General features: G+C 37.3%; 1 protein-coding gene across 1 annotated transcript; it reads left to right on the forward strand.

The window, feature by feature from the left end:
- The first annotated feature begins 944 nt into the window (after positions 1-944).
- On the forward strand, positions 945-26,630 carry LOC123869237 (high-affinity choline transporter 1). Its single transcript, XM_045912073.1, has 10 exons — positions 945-1,353; positions 3,183-3,357; positions 3,991-4,098; positions 6,986-7,141; positions 13,455-13,753; positions 14,181-14,310; positions 14,538-14,736; positions 15,621-15,755; positions 19,220-19,492; positions 21,960-26,630. The coding sequence occupies exons 2-10, from the start codon at positions 3,192-3,194 to the stop codon at positions 22,273-22,275; spliced, it is 1,782 nt and encodes a 593-aa protein (XP_045768029.1). The 5' UTR covers positions 945-1,353; positions 3,183-3,191; the 3' UTR covers positions 22,276-26,630.
- The last annotated feature ends 1,142 nt before the right edge of the window (positions 26,631-27,772 follow it).

The following is a 27,772-nucleotide window of genomic DNA, read 5'->3' on the forward strand; positions in this document are numbered from 1 at the left end:
GCTTATTTCGTGGTTTAACGACGACGTAATTATTATAAGGCGTAAATATTGAATACGTATCACGATGATTTTAAAATACTTATGGATACTTTAAAATCATCATTTTAACCGTAGTCTGTACCTACTTATTTATACCTTATACCAAGAAATTTTTATCAAAATCTGTTCAGTAGTTTGAAGAGTCAGCTGTTTTGTATTGTATCTACCGACCTACTAAAAATATCGATTTGTCTTTTTGTATTTAATTTCTTTATGAAGACTTTACTTAATATTCCCCCGACCTCTTGACGTTGAAGATCTGAGGCCTTTTGACCCTTTTCATCAAGTACCCTCACGCTATTTTTGTCCGAGCTCATGGAGCCGACATTATGAACCTCGTCAGTCAATAATTTATTGTCAATCGCTATCACATGTTTGATGTTCCAATCTATCTACTGGAATGTTTGGTTCAGCTATTTGCTATACAAGGCCGGTTTGCTCAAAGGAGTTGAAATGAAAAACGACGGACGGACGTACGGATGGGCGGACAGACCGACGAACAGACAAACAGAGAGACAGACAGACAAAAGAGTGATTCGCGACGTTGTGATGCAACGAACCGCGTGATCAAGTGAACCCAGTCTAACGCTAGCTTAGCTTCGCTCATAGTGAGGCGTCGTCCTAATACAAGCGATCTTACGCGATGCGACAATCGCGTGCTCACGCCTCGCGAATACGCGATTATCGCACGAATGCCAATTAGGACACCTACTCGAGATCAGTATGTTTGATCGCGCGTACGAGTAAAATTCGCGTGAACTTGCGATGATCGCGTATTCGCGTTGTATTAGGACAACGCCTGAGGCTTGTGCTCGGAATGGCAGTCGTGTGGGAGGTGGCACATGCGCAGTGCCGCGGCAGAGCGACCAATGACGTCAGGACATCGATCGGAGCTTAAAGCGCGGCGCACGGCGACCTGCCGCGATTCCTGAGAGCTGTCACATCTGGCACGTGAGCTCAGATGTCGACAGCACGGGTTACGTAACGCGGTTCATCCCACTGGTTTTAATGTCTGGGGCGAAGCCAACGCGCGCCGATGTGCGGACTAAGCTTTAGGACCAGGAATAGCCCTTCGCAGAAGACCTCCCTTCGGTGGGGCGACAGCTGTGCCAGGCCTAACATTTAACAAAGATACCACTGACACCCTACATCCCATAGGTCGTTAGGTCGTTAGGTTACCGCGAGTGTTTTAGTGTATTTAGATATATTTTATGATATTTATTCTTATACTATTAATAACTGATGTACTTGTAAAGACGTTTCGTGTGAGTGCGAGGGAGGCGCATTTTTCTTCGGAGGGCTTTTCATTAACAAGTGAGTTTTGTATGGCACTTCAAGGTTTATCTTAGATGTGGAGAATGCTTTGCCTATACAATATGTTAGCTTAGTTAGTTTTAGCTTGATTAGCTAAAAAGCTAGTGTTTCCTGCTACGTATAACTTAAGTACCTTCGAGCTAAGAGTGAACAGACCTAGATTTTCTATAGGCAAGCGCGACCCTACTTAGATCATGACATTGCTTTCTGTAAGGCATGATTGTCTATTGAAATGCAAGCCTATATCTTAATAAAAAAGGCGTCTTACCACCTGACATACCAACGTACTAGCTTAAAAACTCAAGTTTTGACTTGGGATTATGGATGTAGGTTTTCAGCATAACATAAACTCCCACTATACTCATTTTGAGACATTCTACCTAAGCAAATCCGAGGCGGATTTCACCTATATAACTTGAAGTAGGTCTGTACTTGCTTTCAAGGCAAGAGTGAATCTTCTAAGCAAGCGCGTTCCAACATATACATCATTGCTTTCCATGATTGTCGCCAAGCACAAGTGTAGTGCAAGCCCATCTTGTATTATAGCGTAGAATATTTGTATTACGAGTAGATTGGTAGCCATCGTGCCTACAAGTTCAATGCATTGGTTATAGAAGCGACATATTAGATAATTTGGATACCTCTGCTAATATCGATTGTCATTTGTTACTTCAATAAAATGGTTGTATCTGTGGAATACAATATCCATTAAGCGTTCAATTAGATTGTCCTGTATTACATAGTTACTCAGAATGGTTTATTAAGTAAAAAGTGTAAATTAAAAATTTATAACACCCCCGACAAGTGAAGGTTATAGTAACTAGAAAAGAGCTGATAACTTTCAAACGGCTGAACCGATTTTCTTGGGTTCTAATGGTCTAAGAACACTCTCGAAAAACTAAATTAAAATCGGTTCATTAGTTTAGGAGCTACGATGCCACAGACAGATACACAGATACACACGTCAAACTTGTAACACCCCTCTTTTTGGGTCGGGGGTTAAAATGGGGCAGTTACCTGTTATAACACCTAAAAGGTACCTTCCTGCGTCCACCTATCACAAATACCTGTGATATTTTGAAATGTACCTATCATTATTCATTACTATCATTTATTATGAAACGCATTTCTAAAAAAGCTGACTAAGCACTATCTACGAATATTTTTTGTTATCTCACCATGAAATTGCGTGATGCGTTTCATCTCGTCGTCTCTACAATTTGTCCCCTAAGGCAATATAGGTATGATGTATGGAGATGAGCTACGATTTCTATGTCTATACCTACCTTGAATTTATCTCATACCTAATGCGATCACCATCATCATCTCAACCTATTGCCGTCCATTACTTCAAAATATTTAATAGTACAGGCCATTACATGAGAATGTGTTTCCTCTTAATGGCCTAAGGCCGTAGTCTATCACGCTGACCTAGTAGGGTTTTGCGTCTTCACACAACTTAAGACATTATGGAGAACTGTCAGGCATGCAGGTTTCCTCTTGATGTTTTTCCAAGTGACACTAAATGCTGAAGAAAGTATATAACTACGTTTCAATTTTGTTATACTTGTTGTAGGCATCGCAAACACACCGAAATGCTAAATCGCTTGGTGGCACGGCTTTGCCGGTAGGGTGGTAGCCAAAGCACGCCTCCCACCAGCTCAGACCACAGAAAATTTTGAAATTATGAATTCCCAAATTGCCTTTACTGAAAATCGAATCCGAGATCTCCCACTGATAAGACCACAGCGCTCACCATTGCGCTAGGAGGGTCATCAAAATCAACATCCACAAATGCATTGATTGTTATTATTAATTTTTGTCCCCAGAACATCAAAATGATCAACATAGCGGGTGTGATCTCGATCATCATTTTCTACGTGCTTATCCTGGCGGTGGGGATATGGGCGGGACGGAAGAAGGAGGCTGGCAACGATTCAGAAGAAGAGGTCATGTTGGCGGGCAGGTCGATTGGACTGTTCGTGGGGATATTTACGATGACAGGTAGAAGATGCTGCTTACTCAAATACTTCTTATTAAAAGTTTTTTGGGTTCTGTACCTCAAAAGGCAAAGAGGAACCCTATAGGACCACTTCATTGACAGTTCTTCTTTTCGTCTTTATTAAAAGTTTGTAGGGTTTCCGTAGCTCAAAAGCAATAAAGGAACCTTTAAGGATCGCCTTGTTATCTGTCTGTCTGTCTGTCAAAACCCGGCTGAAGCCTGAAGGCTTATATGGTGGAAAGATGTGTTTTAATCTGAAGTTGCAGAAGAATCTATTCGTTTGTGCGTTTATGGTGTGGAATACGCTTGGATAGTGGAGGATTTATTAAGTAACTAGCTGATGCCCGCGACTTCGTTCGCGTGGATGTGCGTTTTTTAAAATTCCCGTGGGAACTCTTTGATTTTCCGGGATAAAAAGTAGCCTATGTGCTAATCCAGGGTATAATCTATCTCCATTATAAATTTCAGCCCAATCCGTCGAGTAGTTTTTGCGTGAAGGAGTAACAAACATACACACACACACACACACAAACACACACATACAAACTTTCTCCTTTATAATATTAGTGTGATTGATGTTATGAAGGTTAATGTGAAAGCTAAGTAATTGCGATGACAGTGTCTGTTTGTTGCAGCGACGTGGGTGGGCGGCGGCTACATCAACGGCACCGCGGAAGCTATCTACACCTCCGGCCTGGTGTGGTGTCAGGCGCCCTTCGGGTATGCGCTGTCGCTTGTCTTCGGTAAGTTAGTGGGCGATGACCTTTAAAACTTCTATTTTGAAACTAGAGATGCCGCCACAAAACCCTACTGTGTTCTGATATGCACTTGTCCAGTTTTTTTCGTTAACGGGAGGACATCTTAAGATAGACTTTCTGGAACAGAAATTGGGTTATGTAAATTTTTTAAATTTGTTGGACTTGCCCCGCGGGATATAGCTCCCTGTACGAGGTATGGCTGCTTGTGCCAAGAAAGCTGCCATGATCGTATACGAGATGGAAAAACACTGAAATCCTGGAGCCCCTACTCTAGCCCGTATTGAAGGTTGCTATTCTATGTATATTGAACCTTGTGAAGCTGCCATTCAGTATACCATCTTCATCATCATCATCTCAACCCGTTACTGGAACTACTACTGAGCACCGCATTCCTCTTAGAATGAGAAGGGCGTAAGCCATGGTCCAAAACCATGTTAAGTGAGGATTGGCAGATACCACATTACCTTTAAATTTTTGAATTTATGCCTTTTTAATCCTAGTGTCCTAATCCTTTTTTATAAGGAGACCATGTTGTGGAGAAATACTTTATAATGAATTCCAAAGGAAATGAAAATAAATTAAGGCTAAAAAAGCGACATCCGTTCAGGCCAACGTGGAGAGGCGCTTGACACATATTAGTTGTTTAACGAGGCCCCTATAACTGCCACCTCACTAACTCACTAACTACTGTTACAACTCACTCCACTCGCTATAATTACGTAGTTTCGGGTTAAACACAATTGCTATACGTTCATCTTGGTTAGTAACTTGACCGCGATGTCATTTGATTTTAATTGGTGTTCCAACAGTAATCTTTGAAATGTGATTTCTAAGACTACTGTATCCAAATCGTAAGTATTTGAACTTCCATCTGTTCTTTAATATCCCAAATAATTTCAAAGGGAATGAAAATAAATTAAGGTTAAAAAAGCAAAATCCATTCAGGTTGATATCGAGAGGCGTTTGACATATATTAGTTGTTTAACGAGGCCATTTTGACTGCCACCTCACTAACTCACTACGTAATTAGGACGTAGTTTCAGGTTAAACACAATTGCTATACGCACACCTTGGTTAGCAACTTGACCGCGATGTCATTTGATGTTGATTGGCCTTCTAAGACTTCGAGTAATCTTAGAAATGTGATTATCAAGTCGTCGACAGAAGAGAAAACTTAAAACTATGAAGCAGTGTTTTTTTGGATTTTTCAAATGAATTGAAATATCAATAAAAACCGACCGAGTGCGAATCAAACTCGCGCACCGAGGGTTCCACAGTACGGTCTAAATCAAATACTATAATTATTCTTTAAAATAAATAAAAATTTGTTTTAGAATGTGCAAGTAAAGCCCTTTGATATGATACCCCACTTGGTATAGTTATCTTACCTTGAAAATTAAAACGCATTTTTTTTTTTTTCTGTGATGTAACTACAAATTCACAGTTTTCGGATTTATTCATTTACTTGTGCTATAAGAGTTACCTACCTGCCAAATTTCATAATTCTAGGTCAACAAGAAGTACCCTATAGGTTTTCTGGACAGTCAGTACAGACGGGCAGACGGACAGACAGATAGACAACAAAGTGATCCTATAAGGTTTCCGTTTTTCCTTTTGAGATACGGAACCCTAAAAACAGAACAATCGATAGCAAATAACCTACATTCTATTTCAATTACCCCCAACTAGATCAATCAGTTGATGCCGATTGATTACGTGAACGTAATCAACTAATCGTCGTGAATCTGTTTCTACAAGCAGGCTTATTCAAACAGACCGCAGCAGATATAGCTGTGGTAACATTTCACATAGTGCCTTGAGCTAAAATCGGTACAAATCTCACCTAAAATGAATAACTCACCTAAAATGATTTCCACATCCATTTTCAAAATTAGCAAGGGTCAAATTAAAATAGATTTTCCACTGCATTTTTAAAAATAATCGTCGCATGGCCCATCCGCAAACCAAAAAAATATTTTAGGATTTTATTCATCCAAAGATCAAACAATCGCATTGAATAATTGAATACGTAACAAATATCTATATACCTAACTGGCACCTAAATAAAAGCGTGTTAAATTTTGATTCTGTATTATGCATAGGCAGTTATTGCATCGTGGATATTGTAATGTACCTACTAATTCAATTTGGTAATGCTTGGCAACATTAATGACTGATCGTGTTCATCGTCCATTTCAGGCTTTATGTATGGCCGCCATCTTGAATTTGATAATAATTACCATTTCCGACCATCCCGAACAGATGATACCTTTATCACTTATCAGGTCAACAGCTTTTTAGAATGATGTGAATTGTGAAGCCGGCGTTGGTTTTCAATGATGATGGTAACGGCCGCGTCTCTTCAAACAGTTCCTTCTTAAGAAGAAAGCAGCGTTATAATGTCACTTCTGTTCAGTTCCATTATTTTATACACCCTTGCCTTTTTTTCTCTCTCTCATTTAAAGAGCTGGGTCACTAGTGTGACCATGTGGCTCTGGTAGGTCCATACTAACTTATTCACATTCTATTAACAATTACCTCTAAGACTTATATTTACACGGATAAAGAAGTTTCACTTCAGTAAATAGTATGAAGAAGTGAGCAACTTGATGCCTGAGAGTTCTCCCAAATATTCTTATAGATGTGTGACATACCCCTTCCAGGTTAGCCGGCTTCCATCTTAGACTGCATCATCACTTACCACCAGGTGAGAGTGACCTTACACAAGAGATGCAAATAGCAAGGGCCAACTTGTTTCTGAATAAAAAATGAAACACAATACTGAGAAGAGACCCGTGCTGGGTAGATGACCTGGATTGAGATGATGTAATATAGGTAAAGCTTTGTTAATATGGTCTGGTTTTGTCAACAGGAGGGATCTTCTTCGCGAACCCGATGCGCAGGCAGGGCTACGTCACGATGCTGGACCCTCTCCAGGACTCGTTCGGCAGTCGTATGGGCGGGTTGCTGTTCCTGCCAGCCCTGTGTGGCGAAGTGTTCTGGGCTGCTGGTATCCTGGCTGCACTTGGTAAGTTTATTGTTACCGGCAAAAATGGAATTAAAAAGCGTTCAAGGATTTTGGAAGCGAAAGTTCTAAAAGCGGACGAAGCAACTATGAAAATTCGCTTTAGTTAGAAAATTAGGTAACTTTATACAGTGGCGTGCGCTGAGTTTGAACCCAGGGTACATTCTTAGGCACCTATTTAATGGCAGGTTATTGAGAAATTAGCACTGAGACTATTTCAACCCCCGGCAGCTGGGTAAGCAGTGTTTTTATGCTTTTATGACTTGCGTGCTACTGACTATAATATCTATAATATACGTTGTCTACGCGTAGAATTCATACTTTGTGAAACTGTGCTAATATTATAAAATTGTAATTGTGATTGCTGTCTGTTTGTCTATCTGAATATGTTTACTTTGTTATATTCTTACTCTTTGGCACAGCAATATTACGAGTAGCTAATATCTTACATCCTGTAGAGTGTAGATGGATATAGGCTATTTCTTAGTTCGGAAAAATATCTTTCCCCACGGAAAAACAGAAATTCATCGCGGATGAAATCAATGGCAACTGCTAGTTACAAATGAAATTTCCCATTTATTTGTCTTGGCAAATTAAATATTCGAATTCTGGGTTGAAAATGCTATGACATTCCTCGAATATTTCTTTATGAAATCGATTTTTATGACGACGCGATTAACGCTTGTCAAGCCTGCCTCCGTTTTATTTTACGTACCACAGAAATTGTAACCGAAGACCTATTACGTCTTACGTCTATCACGCGTCCAATATCATATCTTTGAGTTTTAGAAGCCGTCAGTCAAGATAAGTTTACCCCAAGCGCTTCCAAAAGTTTTGTAAGAAAATATTTGGATATTTCCTTCTCGTTGTATTAATGGCAACAACGTTATACGGAAAATACGCAAAGGTTGCCTAGTAGAGATTGTCCTAAGCAATAAGGCCGCCTGTGCACACAATTGTTTTCTTTCTGTTTTCTTCCTTTTGTGTTGTGTTCCTTTTCATGTTATTGTGTGCAATAAAGACTTCATCTATGCATCTATCTATCATCTAAAAACTGTTTTTACAAATTTTTCTCGGTGCGCGAGTCTGAGTCGCACTTGGCCGGATTTTTGCTCAATGTTTCTGATACGAACCGCTAAGGTGTGGAATGCTCTACTGGCGCGCAGCGTCCGTGTTTCTTGCAAGTAATATGACTTCCTTCAAGGCAAGAGTGAATAGGCATCTTCTAGGCAAGCACCCTCAACCCAGACCTTGTCTATGCGGTATGATTGTCGTCAAATCTAAAGCTCACTTTAGATTGCGCCGTCTGCATCGGACTTATCAAAGCATCCTAAGGTCAACTGTATTTTTTTTTAAAGCTCAGTAACCCGCTAGAGTGTGTTCGACATTTCCATTTTCCTCGCCGAACAATAAATTTGAATTCTGTTTGAAATGGTAAAAGCTCTCTCTGTTTTTAACTGACTTCAAGAATAGGAGAAGGTTCTCAATTCAGTTTATTGTAAAGTTATATTTTAGATTTAGTGGGATAATGTTGGTAGGTAACTCGTATCAATATTTAAAAAAGTAAATAAAGTATAATATTTATATATAAACTATATTAGTTGATAACTTAAAATGTATGGATAACATATAGTTTCGGCAAACATATTCGATATAAAAATAAAAATATAGCTTTAACAATACAAAGGTAAAAATGTACAAATTAATTAGTCGTGGTCGAGATTTCTAAATTTTTAATATCCATCCCATTGACACATTTATGCTGTGTAGATATTATACTCGTATATCAAGGAATAAATTACTTACTCTAGCTAGGTAGAGCTTCATTTAAATTTTGAACAGGCTAATTGTACTACTCACACCCCGCCTGCCGGGGTCTCTGAATACTGGAATTCAAACGAATTATCGACCTATGAAAATAGACAAATGGTCTTGATTTTTAACCCCCGACCCAAAAAGAGGGGTGTTATTAGTTTGGTTTGTAGTGTGTATCTGTGTATCTGTCTGTGGCATCGTAGCTCCTAAACTAATGAACCGATTTTAATTTAGTTTGTTTTTATTTGAAAGGTGGCTTGATCGAGAGTGTTCTTAGCTATAATTCAAGAAAATCGGTTCAGCCGTTTGAAAGTTATCAGCTCTTTTCTAGTTACTGTAACCTTCACTTGTCGGGGGTGTTATAAATTTTTAATTTACACTTGTACAATATTTCATGTGGAAATGATCACAGTAATTTTTTAGACCTATCAACTAAGTTTAGAAATTGTACACAACGGAATTGGCGTGAATGAATTGTGAATGAATCTAACCAAAGAACTACCTAATTACATAGTGGACAGGGAAAACAATGAATCTAAAAATAAATCCTATTCACGCATACAATTCGGAATATTTGTAATTATTAAAAATCACGAAGGTTTTCGTCACGTAGGTAGTTAGAAACATTTTTACTGGTAAAAGTTAATGAACATTTTTTCCCAAGGGTGCGGTCAGGCTTTTTTCTGCGTAGACCGCAAAAAAAAAAATAGTTATGGGGCGCGGTTGCAGTATACGGTGAAAGTGGGGTGGCCCGTGGCCGTGGCCCCTTTTTTTTTTCTCTCTCATCTGGCTTTACAAAGATTGGCCAATGTCAAGTTTGTAGGTATTTGTTACAAGTTATTGAAACTATACAAGTATGGACCCCGTCTGTGCCGGCGCTCGCCGACACACGCACAGCACCCCTTTAGAGCGCTTTTCAGCCAGTTTTAACAAAAAAAAAAAACTCCAAAAAGGCAGAGCACGCCCGCCAACCAACACCAACTCAGACGAAGTCCGGCCGTAGCCGTTAAATTAAGGCCCTTCCTACGCGCTTCTCCATACAAACGTATTACGCCTATTTTAAGCTCTACCCACCAACTAGTTGTCGCTTCCATGAAGGCTCTTAACCCGATATAAGTCGTCATCAATCTTACTACATGTACGACTATCCTATTCCTACAAGTCGACATATACGACTGCATATAGGTGTCCGGCGCAAGTGTGTAGGGACTCTCACACGCCAGAGTCTTGCATCGCTCGGCCTGAAACCAGCGAGCTCTCGTTTGATGTCGTTTGTCCAGCTATTATAGGAGGTCTGCCTAATGCTACGCTTTCCGGAACGACATCGCCATTCCAGTGGAAGCATGTCTATGGTGCTTAAAATCTATTGTATTTTTGTTCCGTTTGCAATGGAGACTCTGTGGTGCCCAAGTCTAAGTGCTAAAAATCTTTCGAGACATTTGACTGCGGTTAATAGGGATGATGACTACTAGTCAAATCAGCGACTTTTTAATCAAACGTCAAAACACCCGCTTAATATGGGAGCCTGTATGAAATACACAGATGTGACGTCATAACATTTGACGTAATTTGACGTCCTTTCTTAGTTAAATCGATAATTTAAAATGGTTAGCAAACTTAAAACTACCAGCGAATTTAGATTTTACGAATTTTGGAAGACTCTCTATTTAAAAATTACTAAGAAATAATTTATTTTTGGCTTAGTCATCATCCCCATTGCCTGATGTTAGAGGGGCTGGCTGTTCAGCGCAGATATGAAGCCAATTTTCTTGGCACCGTTCCACGTGGGCATGATTTGTACAGTAATTAAATTACTTTCACTAAATACCTAAGTATCCTGCGATAGGTATTCAGTAAAAGTTAATGAACAGGTTTCGAAGGGCGAGGGTCAGGCTCGCTACAATGTTCGCGACTACGGTACGCGGTACCTGTAAAAGGGGTGAAAGGGGTGGCTGTAGCTTTCGGCAGTTACCACTACTATGAGTACACGATGTAGAGGCGTGCGGCCTCTTCTAAATGCTGCCAGCTGCAAAAAAAATATTGCACTTTGCAGCTGCCATTTAGAACACCATTTGAATTTGGAACGATTCGAAAAATCCTGCTGGCCTCGGCGAACTCCGGGTGCCACATTCACTCCAGATATATCAAAACCGAAACACCTCGGTCGAGCATCAAGCTCCGGCCCTCGTTTTCCACCATAATTCTAAATGTAAATACGGCACATGATGTAAATAGGTACGGCCCATATAATGTACGAGTACTCAGTTCAGTGTGATTCAGTGTAAAGAAATGCTCATAATCCATACTCAATATTACAAATACGAAAGTGTGTCTGTCTGTCTGTCTGCTAGCTTTTCACGACCCAACAGTTTTAACGAAATTTGGTACAGCGTTAGCTGACATCCCGGGGAAGGCTACTTTTTATCCCGGTTTTTTTTAATTTATAGACTAGCGCTTAGCTGCAATCAGATCTGCTAGCAAGTGATGATGCAGCCTAAGATGGAGCGCTCTTACCTAGAAGTTGCCTATTCACTCTTGACTTGTAGGTACCCATATGAAAAGAAAGAAATTAAATCAAAGAATTCCCACGGGATTCAAAAAAACTAAATCCACACGTACGGACACATTAATAAATAATTTATTTTACCAAACCTATGGTAATGAGTTGAATAACAATGATTTATTAATTTAATTGGATAATTTATGCTAACGAAATTTTCGACCCCTTTTCTAACGTTTGAGTAATCCGAGTAGGGGACATTGTAGAGGGTGTTGGACGTCGGGAGGCAGAGGCCCTGGGAGGCTACATTCATACGTCAATACATCCACATCCGCTACCCGGGCTCGCGACTGTTACCAATTCAATGTAATAAGTTAATAACAGTTAGGTACAGTAATATTTCGGATAGTTTAACTACCTGAATGGTATACGACCAATTTTGCGGATTTTGAGCGAGTATTTTGCGATAATGTCAAGGATCTGAGACTGGTGTATCTAACTCAAACATTTATTCATTCGTTTATTACGAAAAACAGTATTTATTTGCTAGAAAACACAGTACCTACCTAATATAATTAAGTTCACTTAATCAAAATATTTTAGACGTTTTTAACCCACTGAATACTAATCTGAACTGATACCCAAGCAAAACGTGCTAAACTGTGCTAAAATTGAATCTAGCGTTCGAGATTTCGATATGTACATACATTCAATTAAACAAACCGGCCAAGTGCGAGTTAGACTCGCGCACCGAGGGTTCCGTACCTACTCGATTATTTTCTCCAACATCATGCACGATAAATCAAAAACCATGGTGCATAAAAATAAATAAAAATTAAGTTAGAATGTACAGGTAAAGCCTTTTCAGTTTTCATATTATGATGCCCCATTTGGTACAGTTATCTTACTTTGGAAATTGAAACGTATTTTGATTTTTTTTGTGTGATGTAACCATAAATGCAATGGTTTTTGGGTTTTTTCCTTTACCTGTGCCGACCTAACTACCTGCCAAATTTCATGATTGTAGGTCAACGGGAAGTACCCTTATAGGTTTTCGTTGCAGACACGACAGACAGACAGACAGACAGACAGACATCAAAATGATCCTACAAGGGTTCCGTTTTTTCTTTTGAGGTACGGAACCCTAAAAATGTACATAATTATAGACTATCAAAGCAAATCTAAAAATTTACAATTAAAAATAGGTTAATTAGTGAGTAAATACAACAGAATATATAGATAAAAGGTATTATGTATTATCAATATTGATTTCAAGGTTAGAAGTTGAATACATAGACCAAAATAAATGAATTGAATTCGAACAAATAAGCCGCCTTGATTTATAAGGTAGCTGGAGTTGCTATAAATAATTTATTACTTAAGTTCAATTCAAATTTTCTATTCTATAGAGGAATCGATTAGTCTACCTTCCTTATATAGGGCAAATTATTCAAGTACTTTTAATCTTCCTTAAATAGAGCCAGTTCGGTAGAAACGGGTGAAGGGCAGAATTCTGATCACGTTTTTGCAGTATGGCATCTCATCCATTTTGATATTGGCTGTAATATGATTGGAAAAGAAATGGCAACGATATATATTATTTGGGATTTGATTAAAAGATAATAACTAACACATTAATTTATCATTCACACCAAAATTTATGATTTTGATCACTGAATACGAAATAGAATTCATTTTCGAGCTAAACCGCCAAAAACTGTGCTAAAATTCAGACCAAAATTCGTGATTTTGATCAAAACCATTGATCTAAAGTAATATATTATGAGTCTGTGGATCAAAACATTACAGTTATTTTGGTAATTGCTCAAGCCCAGTAAAAAAAAATCCCAAACAATACACAAAGTCTTTTGTGTATTGAAGCGACTGAAGAGGATTGTGGGTTTATGGATCATTTAAAACTTCGAATGACCCTTGAATCCATGATCCTCTCAATACATCAAGTTCTCTATATGATTTCTGATGAATCATTCTTGTTCACAGGAGCCACCCTGGCTGTAATCATCGACATGGACCACCGCACGTCAGTCATCTTCAGCGCCTGTGTAGCCGTCTTCTACACCCTATTCGGAGGCCTTTACTCCGTCGCCTACACGGATGTCATCCAACTCTTCTGCATCTTCATAGGCCTGTGGATGTGCATACCCTTCGCCTGGGCTAACGATCATGTCAAGCCCTTAAGTTCCATGGAAGTGGACTGGATTGGAAGGATTGATCCGGATTACTACTGGTTCTATATTGATTACGGGCTCCTGCTGATATTTGGCGGGATCCCTTGGCAGGTAAGTTTTGGTGACAGTCCATCATGTGCTATTCAGTTGTTTTAGTTTAAATTGACGCTAAGTTTTTAGAACAAATGACCTGATCTCGTAAAATTCATCTCATGATTTCTAGCGCTGAACTTGTTGATACAGACTAAACCAGAACGTGAAGCTTATTCTGTTGTCTACTGGTCCATCTAGGTAGCGTGCTAGCTGTAAGAGTTTGCCAAATTCTAATGATGTCACATTTAGGGACATAAATGCTTGCACGCTTCAAATTCTTTCTCAAATGTTTAGCAGATAAAGAAAGATTTGAGAGCAGCTCTCAATACCTTGACTGCGAGGTTTGACTTACTGAGAATTTTTCAGGGAGTCACAGTAACCCATAGAGCTATGAATCAGCTTAGCTTATTTTCTGTAAGGTAACCTCCTTAACGTCTTGGTGCAGGTATACTTTCAAAGAGTGCTCAGCAGTAAGACGGCAGGACGAGCGCAGGTGCTCTCCTATGTAGCGGCCATCGGCTGCATATTCATGGCCATCCCACCTGTGCTTATTGGAGCCATTGCTAAGGGCACTGGTTAGTGAAACATTAAATATCCGTACGAAACGCTGGCTCAGTGGCCCATGGAGAATCTTGGCCGCCAACACTAGAAGCTGCCACTTGGGCCTTTCCTATGTCATTTCACACCTAACAGGTCTTCTGATATTAAAAAAAAATTGTTATCGGCATGCCAAAGCCAAAAATATAGTGTTCCTAAAAGTAATTGCATCTGTCAAAAAAATTCATCAGCATGTCTTTCTTAGCATGGAACGAAACGGCCTACCGCGGACCCTTAACACCCGATGGCGAACTGACCTCCGACCAGACGTCTATGATCCTGCCACTAGTGCTGCAGCATCTGACACCGGATTTCGTCTCCTTCTTCGGCCTGGGAGCTGTCTCGGCAGCCGTCATGTCTTCAGCTGACTCCAGTGTGCTAAGCGCTTCTTCGATGTTTGCCAGGTACTTTCAATTTTTTCACTAGTGACAAGGTCAAACAGCTCTTCAGCTTCAAAGATCTGTTTGACCTTATTCCATCTTCCTTTTTCTACAACTGCACCGCACAGCATCCTAAGTAACTTTACTCTCACCACTGGGTGCCTGCTACACTTACTGGACATAGATCTTCTGTAGGAACTTCCACATGCCACGGTATTTCAACCGATTGGTCAATTCGATTTTTTATGACCAAACTGATAAATAATCATCGAACCAATTCAGATATATATTTGATTCAGATACAGTATTTGCATTAAAATGTGAACAGCTACCTACACCAATATGAAAAATCAATCTCGTGTAACCGGATATAGCATTCGCTTGCTTTCGTCGGGGGTGGGCTTTCCGAACAGGATGTTGGGACCATTTCAATTTTATGGCATTTCGAACTATTTTATCGGTTGAATATTTATTGGGGGGGAATAAATGAGTGAATCATTTAGCTATTTTGACTTCGATTTTTGAAATAATATGTAGGTAGGTAAATAATTCAACATTTTACTTTTATTTAAGAAATATAACTAAGTTCTGCTAGTTATATTTTTACCCGTTCCGTACCCCAAGGGTGCCAACTGGAACCCTATTATTCAGCCTTCGCTGTCCGTCCATCTTTCCTTCCACCCGTCTGTCTGTCTGTCAACAGGCTGTATCTCAAGAACTGTAATAGGTACTAGGTAGAGAGTTGAAATTTTCACAGAGTGTGTATTGCCACTCTAGCAATAAATAATAAAATTTCAAAATGACCGCCATATCGTGTGCGATAGTACGGATCCCTTAGTGTGCAAGTCTGACTCGCACTTGGCCGTTTTTCTTGTGTTTTTGAAGGTCAATGTTTTTCTTTCATTTAGGAACGTGTACAAGCTGATCTTCAGACAGAACGCTTCGGAAATGGAGATCATCTGGGTGATGCGTGTCTCAATTCTGATAGTGGGCGTGCTTTCTACCATCATGGCGCTCACCATCCCTTCCATTTATGGCTTGTGGTGAGTTTATATATACCTACACTGATGCATTTGTTTTATAGATCGGCACATAGATTCCGAAAAACTTGTATTAATCATTATTACAATCACAATTGTTGTAATTGGCTGAATTTATAGCATTCTTGTTGCAATTATAGCCAATAGCGAGCGGGTGACGGCCAATTAGAAGTGAATGCGATCGTCACGCTGTAGCTGTCGTTTTACCATAATCGAGCCGCCTGGTTACGGGATCGAATAGCGTAACAGACGAGACTGTTGCACTTTATGAATGAATGCTTGACATGTAATGTGTGATGTGTTATTACTAAGGTTATTTAGTACTAACACGCCTAAACATTTTATATTTTTCTCTCGTCGTAACAACCTGAATTTTTTTTTATATGTAAGAAGCGTTCGATGACTCCAGGCGGAGAAGCCGTCATCCAAAAGTATTAAGGCAAAGATCGTGATGAAATGACATACATAAATCACACCTTCTGTCCTTCTTCTACCTATTCATCTACCTTCTTAACTTCTTTTCGACTTTTTGTCATTACCGGGTCATTATGACCTTGTTAAAATAGTTAAACCTTTACTTTCAGACCATTTCTCAATAATGAAGGTGTCAACGGGCCCATTCCAGCCCTAAGTACGTACTAAACAGTGCCTCAATTAGGCTCCTTCGCAAAAAGGCTTTATGGCCCATTGTCGGGCGTGATCTAGCGAGTTTCGTAACTGACTGATATGATGTGACACCGTTGCTTCGTAGTACCTAACTAGCATACGTATATTATTAGCTGATCTCGTGAGATATTTTTAGCTTTTAAGAAACCTTTATACATACTCGAAGTCGTAAGGGTAGGTATATGTATAATATGATGTTTTGTATTCAGAGATAGCTGTTATATCACTGTGATAACATCTGGTCATAATTGAGGAACAAAAAATAAAAATAAAATAGAATAATGCTTTAGTAGACAATATGCTATAGCTAATACCACCTTGGAGCACGCCCCCCAATAGGTGAATAGGTATCAACCAAACACTTAATGAATTTTTGTAGCAACTTCTCTACGAATTGTGATCTTATCAGACTTTTGCAAAATATTAGTTTCAAAGTTACACGGGCTCAAAGTCATACAAATCTGTCTGTCTGACGAAGCCTATACTAAATGATAATCATACGGTTCTAGGACTTAGGTTAAAAGATGGCAAAGACGTTGTGACAGGAAACCCGTATACAGGAAATGTGAATAAAAGTACTTTTAAATAGGTGCCTACTTATTTACTAAATGCATTTTTCATTAGATGGAAACTTTAGATGACAAACGGCTGCTCTTTTTGTTTCCAATAACAACGATAAAATAACGATGCATCAATCAATATACTGTGTCGAAAGTTTCGTTTGGGTAGATGGATGATATTTGATGAAAAAAAAAAACACCTGTTATGAATGAAGAATATTAAGAATTTTTATATTGATAGAAAAAATGCCATGTGGATACCTAATAATTCCACTTGCTACAATTTCAAGTATGCCACGCAGATCAACATCAAAATTACCTAAGTACATGGCGTTTCAAATCCGTCTTATCGCTAATTAGTAAGAGAGTAAGTATACAAAATGCAACGAGAGTAAAAGAGATAGGTAGCTTTCTACGATTTACGGCCTCCTATTTAGGGTTTGATTCGGGGTAGGCACTTCAGACTTTTTGGATTTATGTGCGTTTTAGGAAATTACATATTATTTGCTTGTACGGTAAAGAAAACACATCACACTATCACACTAATAATATTATAAAGGCGAAAGTTTGTGTGTATGTGTGTGTTGTGTGTGTGTGTATGTTTATTACTCCTTCACGCAAAAACTACAAGACGGATTTGGCTATGGAATGGAGATAGATAATATCCTGGATTAGCACATAGGCTACTTTTTATCCCGGAAAATCAAAGAGTTCCCACGGGATTTCGAAAAACCTAAGTCCACGCGGGCAAAGTCGCGGGTATCGGTTAGTCCTGAATAAGCCTCGCGAGAGTTCTTCATAATGTTTACAAAGGTGTGTGAGGCCTGTTAAACCGCAATGGACCAGCGTGGTGGATTATGACCCAAGTCGTTTTGATTCTAAGAGGAGAATTTTGCTCAGTAGGTAGTATAGGCTGCGGCGTCGGGATGGGATGATGATTATTTTTTTATATCGTTAAGTTATAGGGGCTTCAAAACATGTGAGGGCAGATATTTGGTTCAGCGTGTAGGGCATTTTATTATGGCAAGTAATGGGTCACGCAACTTGGGCCCCAGAAATCCTTTCGAGCCTTTACGGCCTATTGTAGGACGATGGCCGGGCGTGTTTCGCAACTAGTATAATATAGTATTCTAAACTAATATAAATACTTAGTTTAGAAGTTGGGCTGTTATCACACTTAATATTATAGAGGAGAAAGTTTGTATGTGTGTGTGTGTGTGTGTGTGTGTGTGTGTGTATGTTTGTTACTTCTTCACGCAAAAACTGCTGGACGGATTGGGCTGAAATTTAGAATGGAGATAGATTATACCCTGGATTAGCACATAGGCTACTTTTTATCCCGAAAAATCAAAGAGTTCCCACGGGAATTTTAAAAAACCTACATCCACGCGAACGAAGTCGCGGGCTTCAGCTAGTTTCATATAAACTTGTGATAAAGCAACTATAATAGATATTCCTACTGTAACTACTTTATCTACATACTCGACTATCTATTTTATATTTCATTTTGTAAAATTTTGCTTATTTTATTTGTTTTCATGATTTGTAAAACTAATTACAATTTATTGCCAATAAATCATCCACAGTCCCAATTACCCTATCAGAGATTTGGGAATTGATAAACATACAAATGATTTATTATGAGCTATCCCTTTTATAAAACACTGTTTTGCTCCCATTTGAGATAAAATGAGTGTTTAATCTCTTTTATCCCTGAATACTTTAATCTAGATGGGATTTTAAATGTAGATCATGAACTAATTGGAATATGGCACACGGAATTGTGAATATGTTCCAGAGTAATTAAAATGAGATTAAAATCAAGTCCAATACGAATGATTGTAGAGTTTTCAATGTAAATTTTATGTTTACTCTATTAATCAGCTTATTACAGTGCATGCCTATGAATAGTACCTTCAGATACTCCCAACAAGGTCTGTAATGAAACTTCTAAACAATCACGCGAAAGCAAAAACAGTACACACTCTCGCAGAAGCACATACACGTACACACACACACACGCACACACTCACGCACACGAACAGCACACACGCACACGCACAGCACACACGTACACACACCTACACATACACACCCCACACACATAGCTTAGCTAAAACCCAACCTAACATTTTTAGCAAGAGTACCCAACCACCAATCCAATCTACCAAAGCAATCAATATCGCAATGACACATATTACTAGTACCAAATAGCCAAAACAACTCAGCTTATTTCCGCAGGTCAATGTGCTCAGACCTGGTGTACGTGATCCTGTTCCCCCAACTCCTCATGGTGGTGCACTTTAAGAAACACTGCAACACCTACGGGTCTTTGGCTGCTTACATCGTGGCACTCCTGGTTCGACTGTCAGGAGGAGAGAAGTTGCTTGGTCTACCAGCGCTGATCCATTACCCGGGATGGGACGCGGAGAACGAAGTACAGCTGTTCCCCTTCCGGACGATGGCGATGGTTCTGTCACTCTTCACCCTGGCCTTCATATCCTGGCTGTCTGTGTAAGTATTCAGTTGTTGTTTCTTTAGTTTTACAGCTAAACGGGTGAAGAGAACACAAAGTGGAGATAGGCAGGTCTGAAAAATTTTATGATTGATGGACCAAATAGTTGATAGAGAAGGAGTTACGTAGTTACATCTGGCAGTACGTGTCAGCAAGCATCTTAAGATGCGTCTTAAGATTGCCGAAGTCTTTTCTTTTCAATTATTGAGACAAGTTTAAAAATAAAATGGCGTGCAAATGAGGACCTTTACGCCTAACAATGGAACAGTAGAGTTGAATTAGAGAAGATAATGGACGATGTGTTGTGAGTTGTAACACGGCTTGATTCATAGCAAAGTTGAAACAGGAGAATACTAAAAAAAATACTCTCATTGATGTAGAAGAGATAGTATATGATTACACCAAACTACCAAACTTATGCAGGAAGCCTAGCGGGTAGCTAAATTGCTGAGCACAGTACTCGGGTATCTGTACTCACTCTCAGGTATCTGTACTCATTCTCAGGTATCTATACTCACTCTCAGGTATCTGTACTCATTCTCAGGTATCTGTACTCACTTTCAGGTATCTGTACTCACTCTCAGGTATCCGTACTCAGGTAGATTTCAACGTGGTCTGCTCAACTCCTGCATTTCTTTATAAACGTAGTTTTAAGAACGTAGCAGTTTAGTTTGTCTCTATACCTATATGGCCTACTGTGTGGCTGCAAGTGACACTCATAATGAAAAATTGTATGTTTAATGACCCTTGTTAATATGGCATTAAAAAACTCTCATCTGTATTCTCTCAAAATAAAAAGTAAACCAAGGTCTGACAACTTGCCCTTTGAAATATCAAGAGGCTCTTCGGTTTGTGGAAGTTATACCTCGCATGAATAATAAATCCAATACCCACCTCTCGGCGATACCTACATTGTGTTCAGAGGTCTCATTCTATTTTCAGCCCGTATTCTACTGTCACCGATTTTCACATAATTTTTAAACTGTGGGAGTACCTATCTACATACGCGGTACTGATTTTCTTAGTCAAAAAATCAGAAATCAGTAAAATATAACGCTTCCCAACAAGTTACGTACTAACAAAGGGAAGCTAGAATTTATATATTTGTAATGAAAATATATGTTAGAATTTAGAAATATATTGAATCAAAACATATATTAGTAGCTAAGACGTAGGTAGACGTCACAACATAGCAATCCCTTTTGTTATATCGGACGCATTATTCTTTGTTTTTAACCCCCGACCCAAAAAGAGGGGTGTTATAAGTTTGACGTGTGTATCTGTGTGTCTGTGTATCTGTGTATCTGTCTGTGGCATCGTAGCGCCTAAACGAATGAACCGATTTTAATTTACTTTTTTTTGTTTGAAAGGTGGCTTGATCGAGAGTGTTCTTAGCTATAATCCAAAAAAATTGGTTCAGCCGTTTAAAAGTTATCAGCTATTTTTAGTTTTCTTGTAGAAAAGAAGGTTAGATAAACCTTAGGTTCATAATATTCAAGTGTCAATTGACAAATGTCAAGCTGTCAAGATGGACGTTGCCTAGATATACATAATTATTTATTTGAAAATGATTTGTCGGGGTGTTGAAAATTTTTAATTTACACTTGTGTCTAAGTAACGTTTGCAAAGTAAACGTTAAAAAAATTTGATTGAATTCGCGTTTCTGTTGACGACATTTCATTTTCAAGTTGAAACAAGAAATAAAATTGTTAAATGCTTTTCTATTTTTTAACAACTACGCTAGGTAAATGTTTAAAAAAAAATTGTTTATAAAGGACTTTGTTTGTGGTTGTTGTATTGGAGCTCCAATTTCATGGAATATTGTATTCTAGCTAGTTTAGTATTCGTAAAACTGATGTTACTCATAATAACATTTGTTTGGAAAGAATATTTAAGCAAAATGTTTTTCTAAACATATTATTAAGCCAATAATATTGTTACCTCATAGCTAGTCGCCATTATTTTAGAATTCTTCTCGGATTTATTCAGTATCTATTTTTTTAACCCATTCAAAAACAAAAACATATTTTTTTATTGTAACCGTAATTTAAAAAAAACATCTTAACAAGCTATTTGTTAACATTATAGTTTATAAAAGTCATGATTCATGCATGAGTAAACAACTACAGTGGACCCCCGGTAATCCGGCCCCTGTCTAATCCGGCACCCCCTGTAATCCGACATGTCTATTATTATTGAATTTACTAAATTTGACATATATATTGAAGTATGATTTGTACTTCAGAGTATGTATGACATATAGAATCTTATCATTGGTTGGTAATTTGTCGGATTACAAGGTACTCTTTTGTAAAAAAATCCGGACAATAGGGGGTCTTAGGCAGTACTCTATAATCCGACAAATTCGATAGTCCGACAATGTCATGCAAAACGTTTGTCGGATTACCGGGGGTCCACTGTATACTGACTCTACATCAAGATTACATAGCAATATCTTGTCCCCAGATACCTCTTCAACTCCGGCTACTTGAGTCCAGAATCCGACTACTTCAACTGCGTAGTCAACATCCCAGAAGACATCCGTCGAGTCGACGAGCCTTCCGAGGCTGGGGAGCAGATGTCGGTCCTCGGAGGAGTCCCTGGTAGGTTGTACGGAGCCGCATCGACCCTGGTAGGACCTGACGAGAAGTCCGGAAGAATAAATCCGGCGCTTGAAACCGATGATGATGATCTTGATGATCCGAACGATGGACCGACAGACCTATTCGGCAACAGTAACGCACCTCCGGTCCAGCCGTTTGGCAAACAGACTGCTTTCTGAGACGATTATTATTTTTATTAGTTGAACTTAACCATTAAGTTTGTGGACATTGGTATGAAAGCACCAAAATAATCATTGATGGAGGAGAAATTGCGAATATAACAAAAAATGATTGGTTTGGTTCACGGTAAAAAAAATATGAATGCGAGTATTATTGAAACCTTTGCAGGTGGTTAAAGTAAAAAAGAAAACACACGCGGGATTTTTTTTTACACGTTTTTATTAACTCGCTTTCTTATAGGTCTGTTCGTTACAATTTTTTTGAAAATGAGTCGGCAAAAGATTTTTTCATAATACCATGTAGTAAGTAAAAAATTGATAATTATCACTTAGTGACAAAGTATACAAAATAAGCGAGTTAGGTAATAATTAATGACACTATTATCTTTTTCTCATGTACAAGGAAATAGGGCTGTTTTTCAGAATTGATTTCTATGGAATCGCGTGTGTATTTGGGTTTTTGATATCAATGTTCCAAGCAATATTATTTTAGGTTGTAACTGCGCTGAATACCTCTAAATAGCGTCAGTGCTGGACTCTAAAACGATAAAACATCGAAGAGTGGTAACGATACACATTTTTCAAAGATACGGTTTAGTGTGCTCAAAATTAACGACATGCGAGTACTTAATAATTACAGTTTCTTCCGAAAGCACAAATTTTGTATTGAGTTTAAGGTTGACTTACATTGGCGGCGTTGCTATGCGATGTTTTTTTATAGCACTGTGTAATATAGCCCTAACTTTGTAAAAACAAGTTGCAAAAAGTTCGTGTGCATAAAAAGAGGAAAAACGATCAAATATAACCAATAAGAAAAAGGACGTTCTATAAAATTACTGCCATAGGCATGTAACAAAAATAGACAAGAAAACCTATAATACCGGTTTCCCACGGTGTGTGATTCTGCGGATTATCACGCATGGCAGACGACAAGAGACCACGCAAACGGCTCAGACAATGACAACGACGTGTCTGCTCTACCACGGACGATACTCTTCCCATGGTGCGTCGTCGTCGGTGTGGAATGGTCCGCGTGAACCGTGGGTAGCCGGTATAACGTTTTCCATAGCAGTCTGGGATATACTGCGCATCGCCAATGTATTTAATCCATGTGTATAGTATGCGTCGTAAAAGGGCCGCTGGCTTTGGTCAGTATTATCCTTTACAGTGTGTGTGTCGTAGAAGACATTAAAATTATAACGTCTAGTGGATGTGTAATAAGTCTAAGAGGAATTTATTTTGTAGAAAATATCTGTATATCTGTAATAATGAAACGCATACATATCAAAGAAATGTGAAACTAAGTATAACTATATTATATTTGTTGTTAGTAAAGATATATCACTATTTATTGAAGAGATTCCTTATTTAAGTCAATTAATGTAGGAAGAGGAGCACGAATATATTATTCTATGTGCAACGCTTCTAGATAAAAGGGGTAATTGCGAAATGCAGTCGTAATTAATGCATCCTTAGTATCAAACTTGCTATCATTGCATCGTTATCATCAAACTTGTTATCATCTATGTATTGTGATCATCGCGATCGTCTATTTCAGCTTATAGTGTTATCCAATAGAAATCATCCGATTCAGATTCAAATATGGTTGCATCATAGTTATTAGTTTGGTGCTTTGGGAACAGTTCTATTGATTTTAGTATTCAAAGGTTCATTTTAAATATTCATCGATTTTAGTTTTTGTTCTCCTGTAAATTGTTAATCGAGGTGGGCATTAACAATTCTAACACAGTTTCAGAGTGTTAGACTAATGCTGTTGTTACCTTTCGTTAGTTTTAGGACTTCTGAACTGTTAACTGAGAAAAATAAAGACTTTGCATTTGTAATATCTAAATAAACGAGCCATAATCTATACTTATAATATTAAAAAAAAAAATACGACTGTCCCGTCAAAAAACACATTTCACATTTTGAAAATGGCGCTATACACAGCCGCCATATTGATTTAAAAAAAAAATTATAGCCAGTGACTCTTGGAGTAATATAAGGATGCTAATGATATCCTATACATCCAAATTTATTCAGACATTTAGAAGTTATGGTGAAATAAATAAACTCACATACATACATACTTGAACCTTCAAATTATTCATCCATTTTAGACATACCCCGGAGTATGTCAGTCTTTCTGTTACAACTTACAGCCTTCAATAATTATTATTGTAATCGATTCTTGAAAAGTAGGTTACATTTAATTCAACCATTGTCGATTGATATTGATTGCGATTTCGTTGCGCAATTACGCCTTAGATGAGTTTATTAAGACTTTAGCTGCGTCACACGACCAAAATATGAAGCCCTTTAAATAAAGGGTAAAAATATTAATGTATTAAAAAAATATTAAAATCTATCTCAAATTATTTATTAATATTGTTTATTAAAAAAAATTGAGAGTTTAAGATTATTACGCTTTTAGATCTCTTTATTTTAGTACTTATTTAAAAATATTTATTAGTTAAGGCGAATTGTCACAGCAATTACTTTGAATAAATTAGGATGCCTATATGGTGAATGTGGTAAATAAACAAAATGACATGAAATTGACTACCTATTATATTATTGTAAATATATTTTTTTAATTCTATTGTCTTTTAACTGAGTAGAATGTATTCGTTCTGGAATATGACGTATAAAATACGCCAATAGCAGTAAATAGTAAAAATAAAAATAAAGAAATTAACATCGCGTCGTAGGTTGTGCCTAATAGTAAGTTTCTCTGAACAAATCTTTGGGTGAATAAAAATCTGTAGAAAATAATAAAGGCCGACGCAAAATGGTGGACGGGACGGCAGAGGGTTTTAAATTTATCGATTCATTCCTATTTTATACTAATTAATATCCAATTAAAATATTACTTCAATGTTTGGAGACCTATCAACCTACCTTGGAGTGTCTCAGCGGATTTGATATATAATCATTTACTTAAAAAAAAAATGTAACTATAATGGGTATGTTATTTACCTAATAAGTAATACGGGATAAATAATTGATATAAGTTTGATATTGCAAAATGTAACATTACAATACGATAAAAAGGTAGTTGCTGTGACAATATATTACACTTAATTAAACAATTATTAAAATTTTATTAGGTTCTAAGTAAAACTTAGCGGCTGTACTTACCTGACTAATTTTTGAGCGAGGATTTTATGATTATATTTTATTTTCTTAGGATATAGTTGGCAATGTGCAACTGAGATACTTATAATATGTTTGATCTTAGTGGTAGCTCAGCTAATTATATTTTTAGGAAGCTTCATAACATCAGCTGATTGATTGAGCTATTAAATAATAAAATATTTTCTTAAACGTAACAATTTCAATTTTTATGATTAAAATATTATAATGATAAACTATGAAAGACACTTTAAAAAATTAATGAACATATCGTAAGCAATCTAATATATACGTACAAATAGATATATTGATGTTTTTGAAATATCCTTGAAAATATTGTATCAAAGTTGGGACATCAAATAAAATAATTTCGGTGATCATCTTTCTGCAAATGAGAGAAAAATACATTATATACCTAAGTGAGACAGAGATATTACGTGTTCAAACTAAGAAAGAAAAATTGTGTCCTAGCTAGAAATATATTTTGATTAAAAATATTTTAAACGTAAGTATTTTCAATGGATTTTGTACGACACAATCCATTAAAAATATATATAATCAAATAATATTTATAGTTAGACAGTCATAATATGGCGAACACGATTTTCCATTCTTACTTTGGACGCGTTATAACTTATAATGTATGTTAATGGCCGAAACTATTTTTATTTGATGGAGAAAGTAATATATTTCTACTATACTCTCAGTGTATTAATACTCGATTTTTCGCTGATATTGTGAAAACCCCTGAAATCGTATTGAATCGTAGGCTAAAATGTATCGGTGTTCAAAAATATATGGATGTGTTAAATGTTTCCCCAAAAATCTCCTTATCCGTGTAAAATACGGCTTCGATCTAGGGATTTTTAAAATGTTTTAACCTCTCTTTTTATCCAATATTGAGATGGGACGGGGCTTTTACTAAAGGTTTATATAAGCGCATTTCTTATAGAATGTTTGGAATATATGGAATATATAGATATACGTATTGTACCTATCGATATAATTGTGATATAGTCACCTGCCTGATGAATACTTCGCGAAGACTCAACCAATACATATCATTATGTGAATTAATGTATTAAATTAATATAAAATATATCACATATGTTAGTGATAGATGGAACGGATACATATCAAATATTTTTAAGGTAGTTTTAGAATATCGTTGTTGTTCTTAACACTGTTGCGTGCTAATGTTGTTGCAGACGGATATATCTTCCTTGTTTGTTTTCTATTTATATGCAATCTATAGGATATTTAGTGGTAATATACTAGTTAAACTTTGAAGTTTTTGACGAATTTCTAATAAAATATCAATATCACATTCATAATAATTATTTTTAATCGATCATTTGAACTAAGAGACTTTACATCTGTTTTATCGAGAAAATAAATACTGTGAGCATTCGCCTGTTTATTCAACTTATTTATTAATCCTTCCTTAAATCCTTGCTTAGGCCTGAAGGTTTTTTTATTTCAAACTGTTAATTATTATTATTATTATAAATAATATTTTCGAAATAGATATTCTACATATTTATTTGTCACATAAAATTGTCATTTGTTACATCTTGTATCTAAGTGAATATTTCTTATTTAATTTGAAAGATTTAATTAATTTAGTAGAAAAGTATTATTATGAATATTACGAGGTTGTCTGTCTGTTACAGTTAGCACGCGACGGGCCACTGTTAGCTGGTAGTTATACCTACTATTGACTTATTCCTAGTTCTTGTTGAATATTTGAAATGTGTAAATTGTGTAATGTTGTGACTACAGCAATCCCTGCGACGTAAATAAAACAATATAGTATGTTGATGGGCTTATTTTGTTTTTATGATCTCCCTTATATAGAATGAACCTTCCCCTACCCATGAAATAAGTATATATATGTAGGTATTGCACGTAGGTACCTACTGTCCATCACATCTACATATTCCCTTCTCACCAAAGTTTGCTTTAAGCAATAAGGCCGCCTTGGCATACAATTTTCCTTACTTTCCTGGTGTTTTTTAGAGTTCCGTACCTCAAAAAGAAAAACGGAACCCTTATCACTTTGTTGTCTGTCTGTTACATCAGTTACATCACAAAAACAAAAAAAACTAAAATATGTTTCAATTTTCAAAGTAAGATAACTATACCAAATGGGGTATCATATGAAAGGCTGAACTTGTAGATTCTAAAACAGATTTTTATTAATTTTCATGCATAATAGTTTTTGATTTATCGTGCAAAATGTCGGGGAAAAAACTCGAGTAAGGAACCCTCGGCGCGCGAGTCTGACTCGCACTTGCCCGGTTTTTCTTGTTTTGTGTGCACTAAAGACTTTCGATCTACTTATCTATATTTTCGTATATTG

This window comes from Maniola jurtina, chromosome 10 (assembly GCF_905333055.1).
Source record: "Maniola jurtina chromosome 10, ilManJurt1.1, whole genome shotgun sequence".
NCBI classification, from domain to species: domain Eukaryota; kingdom Metazoa; phylum Arthropoda; class Insecta; order Lepidoptera; family Nymphalidae; genus Maniola; species Maniola jurtina.

What these genes read in the sequence shown, in the direction of transcription:
- LOC123869237 (XM_045912073.1), top strand. Translation starts at nt 3,192, where the DNA reads ATGATCAACATAGCGGGTGTGATCTCGATCATCATTTTCTACGTGCTT. An exon ending in TGGTATCCTGGCTGCACTTG is followed by an intron (nt 7,142 to 13,454) that starts GTAAGTTTATTG and finishes TCTTGTTCACAG; the next exon opens with GAGCCACCCTGGCTGTAATC. An exon ending in GCTTCTTCGATGTTTGCCAG is followed by an intron (nt 14,737 to 15,620) that starts GTACTTTCAATT and finishes TCTTTCATTTAG; the next exon opens with GAACGTGTACAAGCTGATCT.